General features: G+C 39.7%; 1 protein-coding gene across 1 annotated transcript; it reads right to left on the minus strand.

The window, feature by feature from the left end:
- Nucleotides 1-830: 830 nt before the first annotated feature.
- Nucleotides 831-14,127, minus strand: LOC102695094 (intestinal-type alkaline phosphatase-like). Its single transcript, XM_069197625.1, has 11 exons — nucleotides 13,993-14,127; nucleotides 12,527-12,643; nucleotides 9,562-9,677; nucleotides 7,948-8,122; nucleotides 7,036-7,208; nucleotides 5,921-6,064; nucleotides 5,326-5,395; nucleotides 4,183-4,317; nucleotides 3,440-3,631; nucleotides 2,851-2,967; nucleotides 831-1,815 (listed from the first exon to the last, which is right to left on the minus strand). The coding sequence occupies exons 1-11, from the start codon at nucleotides 14,066-14,068 to the stop codon at nucleotides 1,541-1,543; spliced, it is 1,590 nt and encodes a 529-aa protein (XP_069053726.1). The 5' UTR covers nucleotides 14,069-14,127; the 3' UTR covers nucleotides 831-1,540.
- Nucleotides 14,128-16,428: the final 2,301 nt, after the last annotated feature.

Below are 16,428 nucleotides of genomic sequence, written 5' to 3' on the forward strand. Positions count from 1 at the left end.
CGTAAAATCATCAACAAGTGCCTTTTGTTAAGGTCTTTATTTGATAAGCCTTTTAAAAAATACAAAGATGAATGTATGTTATTCTGTGCCAGTTAAATTGCCCGAAACTCTGCTTTCGAAAAGGACTGTGGAATGAGAACAGAGAAGGATTAACTTCCTGTCCTAGTTTGTCCTGTTCACATCATTTCAAAGATGACGTTGCTATGGCAATGGACAGGCTTACAGACTCGCACCGACACCCACGCCATGATTATACTGAAATAAACTATCAGCTAAAATGTCATCTTTAGTTTAGGTATTTTCATTTTATAAAACTGCTGTGGCATATCAAAATTAAACATCTTCATTTTTGCATTAATAATGCGTTAAGATTGACATCAGTGATTATTAAAACACTGTGCTTGAATCACATTATGTTTCAAGTTAGCAATTTCACCAGTAACAACACTATGGCATTTCTTGATCCAGGCATCTAGATGTCCTGTCCTGAGTGGGGTGTAAAGTTGCAGAGTGTTTTATCACAGCAGCACTGGAGAAGAATATGATACTGAATTGTTGCCAACTCTCTAGGGTCCATTTTTCAAATATCAAGAATTTCTGTTTACTTTCCAAGACTAAATCATGGGACTAGAGTATTCTCATGAGAATTTTCATGTCTATAACTGCGCAGGCTTGTCATCTGGCCTAACAGTTTTTGGGGTGAATCTGAACACTGTCAAAAATATTTGATGCGTTATAAATACTGTTCAATTACAGATCACAAATCAAATCGTTTTTATAATCACACTTTTTGTAAAAATCATGGAAAAACATATCACAGCAATAAACAATTGTTTATGAATAATAATTTATTAATAATTCAGATTCATGGCATGCCTACTAAGTAAAACATCTATAAGTAAGGAATGTTTGGGGCCTTTTAAATTTACAGATGGCAGGAAAAACCAGGAAGCATATAGCGCTGTTACTCACAACAGCTAATCTGTAACTTAAAAAGATCTCTGAAGCAATGGAATAATGTGAGGCCTGAATTCTCAGTATGACTGTATCTTTAGATTCAGAACAGAGCATATTTCTACCCCTTTACCGGCCTGTCTGACATTTACATTTTAAATACACTACATCATTGCACACATTTTACAGTAGAAAAGCATGTATTATATACATTAAGTATATTTAACATATCCTGAAGAATTCTGATATTTATTTTCTCAATTAAACTCAGCTAGTTTGTACAGCTTCTTTGTAGTTTTAAAAATGAATGTTATTTGAATTTTAAAATGAACCTTATTGTATCTTTTTTTCTTTTTCTGAAGGCCTGCCATGATTTTACATTTATGTGTTTTTTTCCTGAAGTTTTTCTGTGGGGTTTGTGAGAGGGTAACACATGCATTTGAAGGGGAATGACTATTCCTCAACATTTCAAATATGATTCACCGTTACAGGGCTGAAATTCTAAATGCAAAGGAGATTATTTACCTTTCTATTACAATAAAAACAGTGTGTGATTTAGAAACTGCAAGGTAAAGGAATTGGTGTTTCAGAGACTGCTGAGCACATAGGCCATTGGTAAGAGGCCCAGGACGAGAAGGCTGGTCTTGGGAGCCCCAGATCCGTTGGGAGGATCTTTCATGCTGCAGGCCTCATATGGCTCTATGCAGGCCGCAAAGGCCATGACATGTGCGATGTAGCTTTGCTCCTGCACCCCGTGGAACAGGTGAGCCATAGGCCCTTTGGCAAAAATGGCGACATCTTCTGCTCCATGAGTCTCTGAATCAAGCAATACAGCACTCTGCTGCCTGTAGGCTTTATTTTCTAAAGAAAGAAAACAAAATGGGAGTTTCAATTCCACAGGATCTTTGTAGAACCAAGTCTTATTGACATTCTAGATGTACTATCTGGTTTTTCATAGTATGTGGCCTCTATTTCATCTTCTTAATCAAACTATCAAGGCCATTATTCAGAAAGGATTTCTCCATGATACAGTATATAACAGGCTGTGTATTGCAATGGAAATGTTATTTATTAAGTCTTCACCTGCTACAGAATAGGAGACAACCAAATTCTGTTGGAAAGCTGTGGTTTGTATGTTATTGTGTAGCTCTTAAACATTTCTGCTCTTCTTGGTTAAAGGATTCCTATTATTTCTTAGTTGTTGGATCTTATCAATTAGTACATTAATGAAGAGGCTGTCTTGTTGGCAAACATTTCTTGAATACAAAATTTCGCAAGACTGAGCCTTATGTTATAATTGTGATCAGCCACGAGATGGAGCTACAACATTCTCTAAAATCCCAGCAACACAGCACAGGTTTCATGTTCTCTTACAGTAAGTAGAGCTCATTGATTTTTTGGTTAGGAATCAGCACTACGAAAACAATACTGCAAATGTATTGGTAGTTACAGGGTAGGGACAGACTATCTCTAGCCAGATTGGGCCTGGGATATTAAAATGTGGCATGCTCAAAAGGGCCCAGCTAGATAGAAGTGACTCCCACAACTATGCAAAAGCAGTAAAATAAAGATCGTTATAGTTAAACTAAGCACAAGCTTTCTATTGTCCTAATGAGTACTAAAGAAACCTCACTGGCCCTGGGGTATCTGGAAGAATAAAATAGCTAAATTCAATTTAACCTCTTTGCAGCAGCCAAAACCATCTCAAGAAGGCACTTCAGGATCTTCATAAAAATTCACAACATGATTGTAGCATTAATGTCAAATGTTGCTTCAATCCCTGGTTAAACAGCTAGGAGCTAATCCTGTTATATACTAATATTACATTTAAGTTTATTTATTATGATAGTTTATAATGGCTTGAAGGTACAGTGCTAAAATACTCTCGGCACGTACGTATGTTAGTAATATTTGGAGCTGGACGGGTTCCATTTTCCATTATGTATCCTGGGCCATTCCCATACAGTATAGTAGTGTAGGGTTTGTTGTCATCAGCATTTGAAGGCGCCAGCCCTGAGAAAATTATGGAATAACACAAGGGGTCAGTAAATAGCATAGTACATCACAGTGAGAGAACCTCTGCAAGACAAAAAGTTAAAAAAAAAAAACTGGACAAAACAATGTGGTTATTAACAAGCCTCTATGTTTGGTGCTAACAAATAATTTAAAACAGATAATTTCATTGGTCTGGCTCATGTAGGCATGAGACCACCAACATAATTTTGTTAGGCCCCAACCTTGTATGTGCTGTATAAAGAACATTCCTTCTTTAGTATACTAATAGTCTTTCTAATTAAAGAAATGAGCTGTTCTGTATTCAAAAGGAAAAAAAAATCTGAGAATGAATGCAACACAGAATTTGTCTATATAGCATCATTCATCTGCTTGTGTTTTGGAAGATAAAAATTTGTTCATGAAAAAAGATTCACTCGTCTGCAAGATTCTGGAATAACTAAAGGCAAATGCATTCTTCACTTTTGCACACCAAAGACGGAGTTTCCCCGTTCCGCCTTCCCCCCAATGGTGAAGACATGGGAGTGGTCAGCTGTGACCACTGTCAGAGTGTCCAGTTTGCTGGTCAGCTCCGCTGCCCTCTCGATCGCTCGGTCAAACTCCACTGCCTCTGTCAGGGCATATCTGGCTCTGCTGTCGTGATGTCCGTGGTCGATTCTCCCCCTTGAAATTAAAATGCAGGATTATAATACACAACCATTTTCAAGAACCAGCAGTTTACAGGCGCTGTCTAAAGCCGTGACTCCTGTTTTTCACAGAAACAGCAGGAGACGAAATCCGATTTCCCAAACAGATACAAGCTGCACATCATCTGAAACTGATCGTGTTGGTACTTTAAGGCAAGAGTTCAACCGTAAAACGACTGAAAAATATTAAATCATATGGGGATCCTGACAAGTAAAAGTATTTAATGTTATAGTGACAGCTTTATTGACAGGTTTATGGGCCTTTCTGTGCCACTTGAAGGTATAAAATGTGTTCGAAAGAGGGAATATTAGAAAATCCCCATTAAAAATAGATTCCTCCTGATGAGCTACTGCTGACAGAAACTATTTTTCTCAAGTGAAAAGGTATATATTAGTAAAATAGCATTAATTATTGGACTATTCAGTGTGCATTTTGTCTCCCTTTTCATTGATGTTACATTTTTTGGAAGGTTGTTTTAATCTCTTACAACCTCTGGATTGTGCTGCATTAATGCTTTTTTGTACTTATCTTCCACGAAGAGAAAGAAACCTTTGGGGTTCTTTCTGAGAATTTTGATGGCTTTCTCTGTCATCTCAGTGAGTGAAGGGTCCTGTGTCTTGTTGCGGTCCAGCTCATACCTGGTGTCCTTTGGCTCAAAAAGGCCTTGCAAGACAGAAGAGAGGCAACACTAAGATATTTATATATACTGAACGGTTGTGCAGTGGTTAGTACTGCTGCCTTGCAGTGCTGGGGCCCTCGGTTCAGTTCTGGACCTGGGGTGCTATCTGTGCGGTGTTTGTTCTTCCTGTGTTTGTGGGGGTTTCCTCTATATCTTTGTTTTTTGTTCCAACAATCCAAAAACATAGTGATAGGTTAATTAGCTTTTGGGGAAACTGTTCCTGGTGTAAGTATGTTGTCACGACAGAAAGCCTTCAGATATTAATTTCTATTGCTAACTGCACAAAACATCTGAAATCTGATCTGAGAGAAAATGTCTGTGCCTCAGAATATCAGCTGTACTATTTTTTTGACTTATGCAAAAAAACAAACAAAGAAAATAATGTGAAAAGCTTAGCCACTTTCAAATGGCAAGGGGCAGGAGGTACATCTGGAAAGGAGTGACGTTGTGCTAAAATAACACAAAAACTCACTCTGGAAACATGTAGTACACCTTAACATACCACGCTGTATCCCCAAGTATCTTATACTGACTTTAGGCTTTAATTAAAAATTGGTGGAGATGCAGTGCCTGATAGATAACCCAATTCCAAACATCTCCACATTGTTAACATTCATGAAAAAGTCCCTGCCCAGGGTATACAGGGTATACAGACAACAAAGGCAGACTTCTGTCAGAACTGGTGAGGAGACGGAGAGCAACCTGCTCTCTCACTCTCAGAAAAATGGGTCACTCCTTGGCCAGTTTTAGGCCGCCCGCACAGCAAGAGGGCATGTGTCATGTTCCTTTGTTCACCTACTTCATCTGACCATGAGTGATGAATCGTGGTTTAAAAAGGCGTTAGGGAAAAAAATAAATGAAAACAAATGGATGACTTCAGGTCTTTTCTTTTGAGTTAGAATGTTCCATCAGTGTTGAGGTGCCTAAGAAGACCCTTAGGATAGATGGACACTATTTTTAATGTGCTCAGATTCAGGTTCCTGATATCTTACCCATCAGGTACTCTGTGTCATTCTCATTCACAGCATCAAATTCAGTTTTGTTCCAGACGTACACTGCTTTCTGAAACAATCGTGAAAGAGAGATACATTTGAATGTAACTATAACCCGGAATAATTTTGTGTTCTTTGAACATATGGTGCACAATGAAAAGCCTTAGAAGGTAGAAAACATAAAAATATCCTGCTGTAGTTAAAAATGTTGATGGTCATTATCAGGCATAGTACTGTTGCTGATACAATTTCAAGTATGACTCTCTTTCGTTAAAATTGCTGTGAGTTAAGCCACAAAAGGGTAAGCCAGTGGAATTGGTTGAAAGAGAATTAATATCCCACCCTAATGCAGAAGCGTTGAATATGAAATAATAAATATAAAGATGATTAGCTCTGAACTGGAGACCTGAAAAAAAGATGTTTTCTGTGCTGCTTTAGTTGCATGTTTACTGTTGGATACTCAGACTTGATAACAGATCCATTTTACTCTTAAAGCAGCAATGGGTGACAGTCATGGGAGGGTTTCAATTACCCAATTAACAGCAGACGAGCAATTTAAAACAAACATAGCCAGAGGACAGTGCCTCTTCTCCACCTTGTTTCCACTGGTCTTGGTCTTCACCCACTTGTCAATGAGATTGATCCCGTCCTGTCTTTTTCCTCTTGCCGATGCGGAGCTGTACTCGGGATCTTTTGTTCCGTTGGGGGTCATGTACTGTCTTCCTCCTCCGAGGATGACCTTACACAGAAACACAACACATAGTCTAATACTGTAGGATTCCAATATCTCGGGATTTGGACATGTGTGCTGAAATGACAACTTTGATTGTCACTAAGCTGTATCTGTAAAAGCATGTCATTGTGTTAAGATGGATTATTTCGAGGTGTGCTTGGGGCCTGGGTTAATTTCCTGGGGTGCTACCTGTGTGGAGTTTGTTTTCCCCGTGATCGCAGGGGTTTCCTCCAGGTGATCCCATTTCCTCCCAAAGTCCAAAGACATACTGATAAGTTACTTGGTTATTGGCCCAGGTGTGAGTGTGTGTGTTTGTATCTGTGTGTTCCCTGTGATGGACTGGTGTCCTGCCCAGGGTGGATGGAGTCTTGCGCCTGTTGCTTGCCAGTAACCCCTACTGAATTAAAGCAATAGAAAATGGATGGATTGTTTCTCTTTATAGTAAAAAAAATAACAAAAAAAATTTTCATTGCAAAGCTGACTAATTCTAAGTAATGAATAGGTCATTAATTTTTTTAAAATCCTTCCTCAAAATTTAAACATCCATCTAACTAATGATGGGTGTAAAAATTAATTAGTGTATCACCCAGTCCAAATGCTGCAGAAGACAGTTCTCTCTGCTTCTCTCCCACCTTAGTCTTGAAGGAACGGTTTGTCTACTTACTTAAAGACAAATGGGGCACTAAACACACTGGCCCACACATTACTTTAAGCAGGAAAAGACAAATTCCTAATACAATAAATTGTATATGGCCAATACAGTGATCTTATCTTATTTTAGGATTAATTGCATTTAAGCCTGGTTATGATCTGTTTGCATCTGTTCCAGTACTTAATATTTTGCTTGCATGTTCTATTATGCTATTATAGGTTATGGAGAGATGTGCAGTGAAGTTATTCTATAAATAAACAGCAAATACAATATAGTGCATTAAACATTATACTGCAGCATATGCATATACTTTTGACTGGCTTACATTGATGTCACTGTTGTGGATGAGCTGGAAGGAGATGTCTGTGCAACCTCCTGTGAGTGCATCATGGGGCAAATCTGAATCACTGTACCAGTTCCTGTCCACACTGTGAGCATAAGACGCAGCTGGGGAGGCATGCTGGACCCGCGTCGTCGTCACAATGCCAACTGATTTTCCTGAACCGCATCAGAGAGGAGAATGTAAGCCACGAAGATGAACTGCTTTCACGATTCTGGTGACAGCAACATCCGGGAACCATTCTAGCGAGCAAGAAATTTCGGACCAGCACGGTGGCATAGTGGTGAGCGCTACTGCCACTGAGCTCCAGCGTCCTGGGTTTGTTTCCTGCTTTAGGCAATTGTCTATGTGGAGTTTACACGTTCTCTTCGAGCTACTTTGAGTTTCCACCTGTGCATTTGGGCTGAATGGCTCCTCCAAATTGTCCTCCTGGGCACCACATGTAAAGACACTGGTCTACCTTGTTGATGCCCATGAGCAAAGGGGTATATAGAACAACCATTTCTGGTTACAGGACTACACAGAGAGAAGAAACACAATTTCCGGATTTCCCCTAATCCCATACAAAATCATCTGAAGTATTTTTCTAATATTTAATGTCTATACTAAGAAGGATATAAAGGAATCAAAATGAATTAAAAAAATTTAAAAATCTCATGCTTCTCAAATATCTCTTTGCCTTTTGAACAGTACATATTTGATATTTGCAAGTATCCAGTGTTTTCCTGTGCTTTGGTTCCTCTATATGATCCATAAAGGAAAGACCCTACATGATTAATGAGAAATACGTTTGTTTCACTTTTATCTCCCTTAACAACATCCAGCTACGTTTCCATTAGTAGCTGTATTTCCAGGGCTAGTTCTAATGTATTAAGGCTGTACTGGCCTGGTCCTTACCTGCCTTCCTGGCCCTGTGCAGGATGGAGGTGACCTCATTGCCTTTGGTGGTGTTGCACTGGTAGCGCCTGGCTGCTGCACTGAGGCCCACAGTGCCATAGTTCGCCTTCACACCACAGAGGTACGCCGTGGCTGTCCCTGCGCTGTCGGGCGCCTGGTGGTCCACGTTATAGGTCTAGGAAGGAGGGAAACATGCAGCAAAGTCTGCACACACGAGCAAAGTACAGTAGCATATGTCCGCTGCCTCTTCATAGGCAGTTAGTGTCACGGACGTCCAAAGGGACTAACCGTGGGGAGCAGGAGAGCGGAAAAAGACCCATATGCGTAGCGGCGAGACGGGAAAAAGGCCCGGGCTCATTAGTGCAAAGAGTTCAGGAATGCCGTATAGAAACCTATGCCCTCAGGGAGCGGACGTGGGGCGCCCTGGTGCTAGGCGGGTCTCAGGACATCCGAACGTCAATGCTGAGCGAGGACGGAGTGCAAAACCCGGAAATATATAGCCCAAGGGAAAGAGAGGGACAGGAAGGACAGCAGACCGGAAACAAGGGACAGGACAGAGAAGGAGCGCCCTCTGGACAGTAAGCAAGAGAGGCTGTTCACACTGAACATGGACACATATACATGAAGGAACAGGTAAAGATTTGTTTTATGCTGAAAAGGTTTCACCTAAAGAAGGCTCCACAGCCAAAAGGTTGTGTCTCTTTTCTCTTCAACATAGAATAAATCTTGACCTGTTTCTTTATAGCGTACCCATGCTGACGCAGCTACATCCTTGTACCTGTACATCTACATGGAAACTGGCTCCATTTCATTAACCTGACATACTTCCGGAATGAAGTCTCTCTTCAGTCCAACAAATGATTACCTGTACTTGTATGCGTGTAGAAAAAAATATTTACTGTTGTTTTTTTTTTAAAAGGAATTTTAAGCATCAGGTGTTACGTAAGAATGAAGTTTCTGGATTTCGGATTCAGACAGACAGATCCCCACCAACATTTGGGAGACATAAATGTATTTCTCTGACTTTTCTTATCAAGCTGCAAGAGGCGTATTTGAAAGAAAATCTGAAAATAATGAGAAATAATGAGAAAAGTTCACTAAACTAAAAAACCTAATACTCCTCCAGCATTTAAGAAGACAGGGTTTTTTAGAATGTCATCTTGTAAATTTTGTCAACATCTTCAGTCAAGCAGAACAGATAGAGATGATCAGTGACTGCAAATTCTTTTCTAAGCAAATTGTTGGATTGGTACAATGTTGAAGACATTGATGTAACGGTGGTTCATATGGTCTCCCAGTATAGGTCTTTATGACCCCACTGTCTGATGGTTTTTATTCCAACTGAGCTCTTAGTTATTTAATTGAACCCCAAATGTAACATTGCTAATTAAATAATTTTGTCTTCATAAAATTATAAATTTTTAATAATAATAATTAATTATCCTGAAAACATTCAGAAAAGCATATTAAAAACTGAAGCTTTTTGAGAGCAGCAGACAATTAAACAGGTAGAGGCAATCAAAGTAGTAGTCCAATTAAGGATTCAATTAACCAAGCAAGAGTCCAGCTGCAATGAAGTCCAGCAGACATGGGGGCCATGAGGACCCCTCTGACCTTTGAAAGTGCCAGGTAAGGAAAGGTGTCCATGGTCAGGACGGTCTCCTCGCCAAGCTTCCCCTCCAACTGTCCCTTCAGGATCCTGGTGGCAGTCACTGTGGAAACCCCCATTCCTGGAGACAGCCCAGACAGACAGCACACTGTTACCACTGTGAAGCCCCTGAAGGCACCCTGACCACACAGAAAGCGCTGGCGATTGTTGCCATCTTTAAACACGCAGTGGCACGTAAGACATTGTTATCAATTCATGCCCTTCTAGCTGGTTTGGGAGTACATTTCTTCTTCACCATCTATTCTGCAAGGCAGGACTATACCCTGGACAAGACACCAGTCCATTGCTGTGCACACGTACACCCAAGCACTCTTTAGAAACACCATTAACCAAAGTAAAATTGGCTCTTACTGCTCACTTATAAGATCATTTATCAGAAAATAAGTTGTAAGAACCATATCAGTCTGGGCATTGTGTTGAAACATCTTATAGGATTACTACAGATTTATTGATGAATGTTGAATCTAATGTTTTTGTACATTCTTGTACCACTGCCGATGAGCCAGAGGTTGAGGCTGCACCCTAGACAGGATTCTAGTCCATCGCAGGATCACACACTCATACAGGCATATAGTGGGCAAATTTGGAGACACCAGTTAATCTGGACAGCATGTCTTTAGACATTGGGAGAACCAGGAGAGAACCAGGAACACTGGGAGAACATACAAACTCTCACCTTGTTGAATAGATCTGATAGGGCTTGTAGGTACTACTGGAAATACTTTATTGTCGTTGCAATCTTATCAAATTTATCAATATTTTTGTCAGCTGGGTAGAAGAATGTTTCTTCGCTTCCTACATCGGCTTTGTCCCTGACCTCTCCAGGCGATACGCCCAGTTAGAGCATTTCCTGCACCACTTCACCAACTTACATTCATCCCTGAAGTATACACTAGTTGACATATCTTCCACTACTATTCCGTTTCTGGACATAAACCTGTCCATTAACCAACCAGAATTCTCAACTTCTGTCTATTACAAACCCACAGATTCACACAGCTATCTCATGTACAGCTCCTTTCACCCCACGCATACAAAAAATTCTCTCCCCTTTTCACATTTCCTCAGGCTCCAACAACTTTGCAGTGACGACATTGACTTCCAAACCAAACCTTTAAAATACACTCTTTTTTCATCAACAGAGGAATCCCACCCATGTTATTGACAGGGCCCTCTCCCAAGCCATAAATATCAGATTTCATCAACCCAATTAGGATCTCCTGGCCTAGCAACCACATTCCGTTGGTGCTTCCCTACCACCTTAACACCTTTTCTATCCCCAGGACCATTAACGACAACTTCGCCATCTTACAGGATGACCCCTCCACTGGGACCCTTTTTTCTGACTGCCGCATCACCTCATACCGCCAATCACCTCACCTGCATAGCCTTCTTGTTCTCAGCTCCCTTGACCTCCCTCAGCAATCATCCACACCAGGCATCACCTGTTAATATCTGTCCAAAACCACACAGATTCAAGGCCCCTCTGGACAATTATGGATTGTGTACTTCCAGCAACCTTAGATACTGCATCTCTTGCAGAACATACCTACAGTAGTTATTTACATTGGTGAAACAGGATGGAGACTGGGAGATCATTTCAGGGAACATGTCAAGATCTCTCCAAGCCCATAGTTTCCCATTTCCCCTCTTACGCCCATGATCATACTGATCTCTGCATCTGTGTTCTCAAAGAGGGGTTTCAGAACTCCTATTGCAGAAAGACATCCAAAAATCTATCCTGAAACTAGGTCCACACCTTCCCCCTTCTCTCAAAACAGACTTTTCCTTCTAATCCTTTCTATTCATTTGCAGGTTTTGACTTCACACCTCTCTTGACTTCACATCACCTGCGTGTCCAGTCTGCCCCTCTCCTGCTCCCGCCTCCTCTCCACTCCCGGCTTTTGTTCTCTCATGCTTAATCAACAGCCGGTTTTCCTCTCTCTCACACCTGAAGAAGGCTCCACAGATGAAATGTTGTGTTTCTTTTCTTCTCTTTTCAGCATGGAATAAACCTATTACTTGTTCCTTTGCTCCCTACTTCAATCTTATCTAACTGATAAGAAAACAGTTTGTTTAAAATGGACATTGATCTTCCTCAACTTTTTAGTCACACCTGGCATCCCAAAGAGCTCTAATCCTAGTCCCATTCTTCTTGGTCTCTATCTTTTAACATTGTATCACGTTCTTTGTAACAATAGTATCTTTCTTATCCTGTTGATATCCAGTTTTGTGGTTATACGAAGCCAGCTCTTAAGCAATATCTACCTTGTCACTTGTCAGGTTTAAAAGATCCTAAGAATAAAGAGCTCTAAAATCAGTAAAGCTACAAAAGCTAAGATGCTTATAAAAGCTCAAATCAACAGCCAAACAATTAAATTTAATGTTTAATTGTTTTTTCAACTATATGCTACACCATGGATAACAATGGGGAACTTTCAGTGTCTTTTCACTAATATGTATCTAAGTGCTGCTAATTCTAGAGTGTTTAAAAGATTTCTATATTGCTACTACTATTAACATTACTACTAAATTCTATATTCTCTGTTATCATTCTGCACTGAATTTTGTTAGGATACACTTCCCCCTTTTCTTATTTTGATGTTTTTGCATTTTATGCTATATAGAATATATGCTGTATGTTCTAACAGTATTACTGTGTCTTAAGTGACTTTCAATAAATGCAGCTCTGAACAGGTACACATTTTTGAGGGGAGTACACTGTGGGATCACACTTGGACCTGGAAGGATCACTTAATTTGTTTTTAAAAAATTAATTAGATATGCTGAACAAGATTGATTATTTCTGCAGAATCTTCACGGTCCTTGTATGAAACTTTCACTTTAGATACACTGTCTCCCCATGATCCTTTTCAGCGGAGGTCTCCTGGGCTGTGTGTGGTTACCCACCATCCCCCAGGAAAAGGATGAGGTTCTTGGCTTTGCCAGCATTGGGCTTCAGTTCCAGAGCTTCTTCCAGAGCCTGCCGTCCTTTCCTGTTCCAGAATCGGGGGTCTTCTTCAGCCACTAGGGAATCGCACACAGTACAGGACAGACATGAGTGGGAAACGTTCGGAGCAAACCTAGCCAGTTGTACAACAGAGAAAAGCATTTAAGCAGCACATATCCCAATTTCAACTTTTGCTAGAGGCAATTTCTATGCTCTGTGGCATACATAAATTAATTTAATAACAACTCCATAAATAAATATCTGCAAGGTGTTTTTAGCTTCCTACAGTACTATAGACCATCTGCATTTTTAACCTCTGGCTGTTGCTTTGAAATGATCTGTTTTGTGACATACACTGCTGCCTATAATAAACACTGTTATCCACAAAAATGGATTTGAAACTCTTACAGTATTACCATTGTATTTTATGTTAAACCTGAATAATAAAATTAACCACTTTTATGGAGGATACCACCTCAGGAGGAGTGACAAACAGTGCAAGAGTAGCAACAGATTCGGACTGCTTTAAAAAACCCAAGACTGGGAGGTGACATTCAATGTAGACAAGAGCATTGTTCATCAGACAGAAAGCATAGAACATAAATTTAAGATGGGCAATACTGAGACACTTAGGAGGCTGCCTATAGTATGAAAACCATCTTTTGAGTCTGTGTAATACATAATTTGTCTCCATTATACAATGCATAAGGCAGGCAGAATGTCAGTACAAACTGTAGTGTTTTAGGTGCAGAATCAAATTGGGTGATCTCATGTTAAACATGTAAACACTTATAATAAGTTTGGTCACTACATGACAAGAGAGATATCGCTGCCTGTTCTGGAAACAGTCCACAGGAGACCAAACAGCTACTGTACATTCCCAGACTAAAAGAAATTAACTTTTTTAATCTTGAGAAGAGACGACTACAAGGAAACCTGATTCCAGTGTTCAAAAGCCTCAGAGATATTGGGTCAACCCCCTTGTTTTATTTTTAAAATCAGCAGTTAAACAAAAATCATGGGACTCAAGTAGCAACTAAGGGTTGGGACATTCTAGACTGAAAACAGGAGGCTAGGGTCTGGGACATCTGGAAGGTTCCTTTCAAGAGATGGGTGGACGAGCGCCTGAGGTTAGTTACCAACTAACAAATCAGTTTGAAAGGCCTCCTCTTGTAGTATTCCTTTCATTCTTATGTTCTAGAATTCTAGGCAAATGGAAACATGCAGAGGAGACTCTTTACAGAAATATGGTGTTTGTCAGCTTTCACATATATCCACTTCAGCTGGCATTTAAAAAAAAGACAAAAGTATAGAAAAAGAAAGTATAAAGTAGCAAAAGCAGAAGAACAATTTAGAACGAATAACAAACCTCAGAGATGGTCACACGTTTTCATTTACAAAGTTGACATTATCATATCTTACTTACCAGGTATAACCGAATAAGAAGGGTTGATGGCAAGATAAATCTGTAGCCCTAGCAGAAGAAAGTGGAGTGGAGCCATGGTGTGTCTGTGCTGCTGAAGGTCTTGTTTGAAGAGGAGCTTGGTTCATAACTCTGCTTTGCGTTATTCTTTACAGACTGATAACACAGATCAAAGATCACTAGAATCATAAATGTACAAAGTTGTTTGCTTTATTAATTCTTGGCATTTTATCTTCCCAGGCCAAATGAATGGAAGTGAATCCAAATAAGTGTATGATCATTGTCAACAAGGGAATTACTCTTGCGATAAAGTTGTAAGAACTGTGTGTTGGTATAGATCGGCTACTGCCCTTCACCCAGGTGGGAGTCGTACAGTTGTACATGAAGTAGGCGTCCTCATATACTGTATGAAAGGACTGTGGGATCCTTCAGGGTATATTGTATGTGTAAGAGCAATACAAAATGTCTTGTTTTCAGCTGTAGTTAAATGGATTTTGTAAGCTAACACCAGCAGTATGTAAAAATTTAAATCTATGTCTAAAAGAGAAAGGGAATTTCTTCAGAAGGCAAACATAGATATAAGACTCCCAATTCAACAAGTAAACTTTTTGCAGGTATAAAGTTCTTGTTTAACCCTTCATTTCAGAAAAACGTTACTCCTTTCACATCACCTGTTCCCACACAGAATTGGACCTACTGTACCACAATACTGTACGAGATCTTGTAGAGGGAAAATCATACTCTTACAGCAGGTGGAAAAAAATGGAATATAACATTTAAAATGTATACGAGTGTGGCAAAACAAAACTCTGTTGTGCCAACGTATTCATTATCTCTAATTCAGCATTTTTAGTATCCCACTTGAACTATACTTTCAGTGTGCTTTTTTTTCTAACTGTAGATACTGCACTTTATTAGTACCTGCCCTGAAAATTACTTTTCCAGTCTTCATGCCAAGCAATCCTGAGTGGAGTGCCCTTGGTGCGACTCCTGGCAGCCAAAGCTTCCTTCAGGTCAACCAGGCATTCCAGATGAGCATATGATAGGTGGCTCCAATTGCTTATCCTGCATTTTGTCTGCGTCACTCATAACTTTGTCACACTGAAATGTATAATACTGTTATCTAAGCTGCTGCAACCACTAGGTGTCATCTCTGTCGGTATCTTACTGTGTCAATTCTCCTGACAGCAGAGTAGGAGAGTCTCCAGGAAAACTCCTGGCTAATTCTGCCATATAAACAGTTGATACTGCTGATTATAACAGTTCACTCTTGTAACTCCAGGTGGGATTTTTAACTTCATCACACATGAGAGGTTTGTGAACAAGTAAAATTCGATTCAAACTTTATCATCCTCCTCTAAGGTAAATTTGTTCTGCTGCAGTGTCTGACACAAAAGAATCTCACCTTCTTTGAAATTTTTTAATGAAATTAAAGGCACTCATTTTACATTATGTACAGTATGTACTGTATTTATAAGTAGATTGAGCTGTTTTAGTTTAAACCTCCTTGAAACATTGTGTTTATTCATGTGCCTTCTTAGAAAAACAGTAAAACAACCCCTTCTGTACTCTTCTCCCAAACTGTCCGGGATTTAAAGTTAGTTTTATTTATCTCATATAAGACTCTGATTTCAAAAGGCTTCACTCTCATTTTTTTTTGCAGAAAGTTGTCAATATGGAACATCCTAGAGTCATATCTGAAGAGGACTTAATTACCGAAAATTAACAGAAATCATTTGCTTTGCATTTAACCGAAAAGCAACACAAAAAGCGGTTTAGCTTTGATTGCAGTTTGTGATGACCACTGATGATATTTGAGTTGTGTAACTGCTGCACCATCAGAAGCTGTGTCAGCATCAAAACCCAAGACTGTCATGAGTAACCAAACAATTATATATTAAAAATCTAAGAAGAAAAAATGTGTTATGCAATTTCTAGTCTTACGTATGGAGAAATGCTGTCCTTGATTGACCCGCTTGGCGCTGTAGGAAGACAGCGACGGGAGACGACAGCTAGGGATGATTTAAAGGCGGCACCCTTCCCATCTGACCTTGTTCATGTGCTCAGCAGAGCACCATCCTTCTATTAAAACAGAGAGATTAATTCCCCTTTCAGCTTCAATTTAATTTCTTTTGTGCTTGCTTTCTGATAATGCTGGTCTGAAAAAAAATAGTAGGTCATTGCATTTAATTGAGGACGCTTTCATTGAGGTTAATGCTGTGACAAAGTGTTAAGTACATAGAGCAACACGACCATTGTGGTTCACCGTTAAACAGGAGCCTACCTGTTTATGCCATTCTTAATCCGCACGTTTAGAGATTTTGTTATCCCAGCCTTTTGATGTTTTTCCCCATTTTACAGTTTTACTTTTTTCTCCTCACTTGAACTTCACAAGGATATGCCCCTGAGATTATATCCAGCTTAAGATATCACCAATCA

Source organism: Lepisosteus oculatus, chromosome 13 (genome assembly GCF_040954835.1).
Source record: "Lepisosteus oculatus isolate fLepOcu1 chromosome 13, fLepOcu1.hap2, whole genome shotgun sequence".
Classification (NCBI taxonomy): domain Eukaryota; kingdom Metazoa; phylum Chordata; class Actinopteri; order Semionotiformes; family Lepisosteidae; genus Lepisosteus; species Lepisosteus oculatus.

Coding starts and splice junctions, on each gene's coding strand:
- LOC102695094 (XM_069197625.1), bottom strand. CDS start 14,068: ATGGCTCCACTCCACTTTCTTCTGCTAGGGCTACAGATTTATCTTGCC. Junction 12,644..13,992: donor TTCTTATTCGGTTATACCTG/GTAAGTAAGATA, acceptor GCGATTCCCTAG/TGGCTGAAGAAGACCCCCGA. Junction 5,396..5,920: donor CCAAGACCAGTGGAAACAAG/GTGGAGAAGAGG, acceptor CGATTGTTTCAG/AAAGCAGTGTACGTCTGGAA.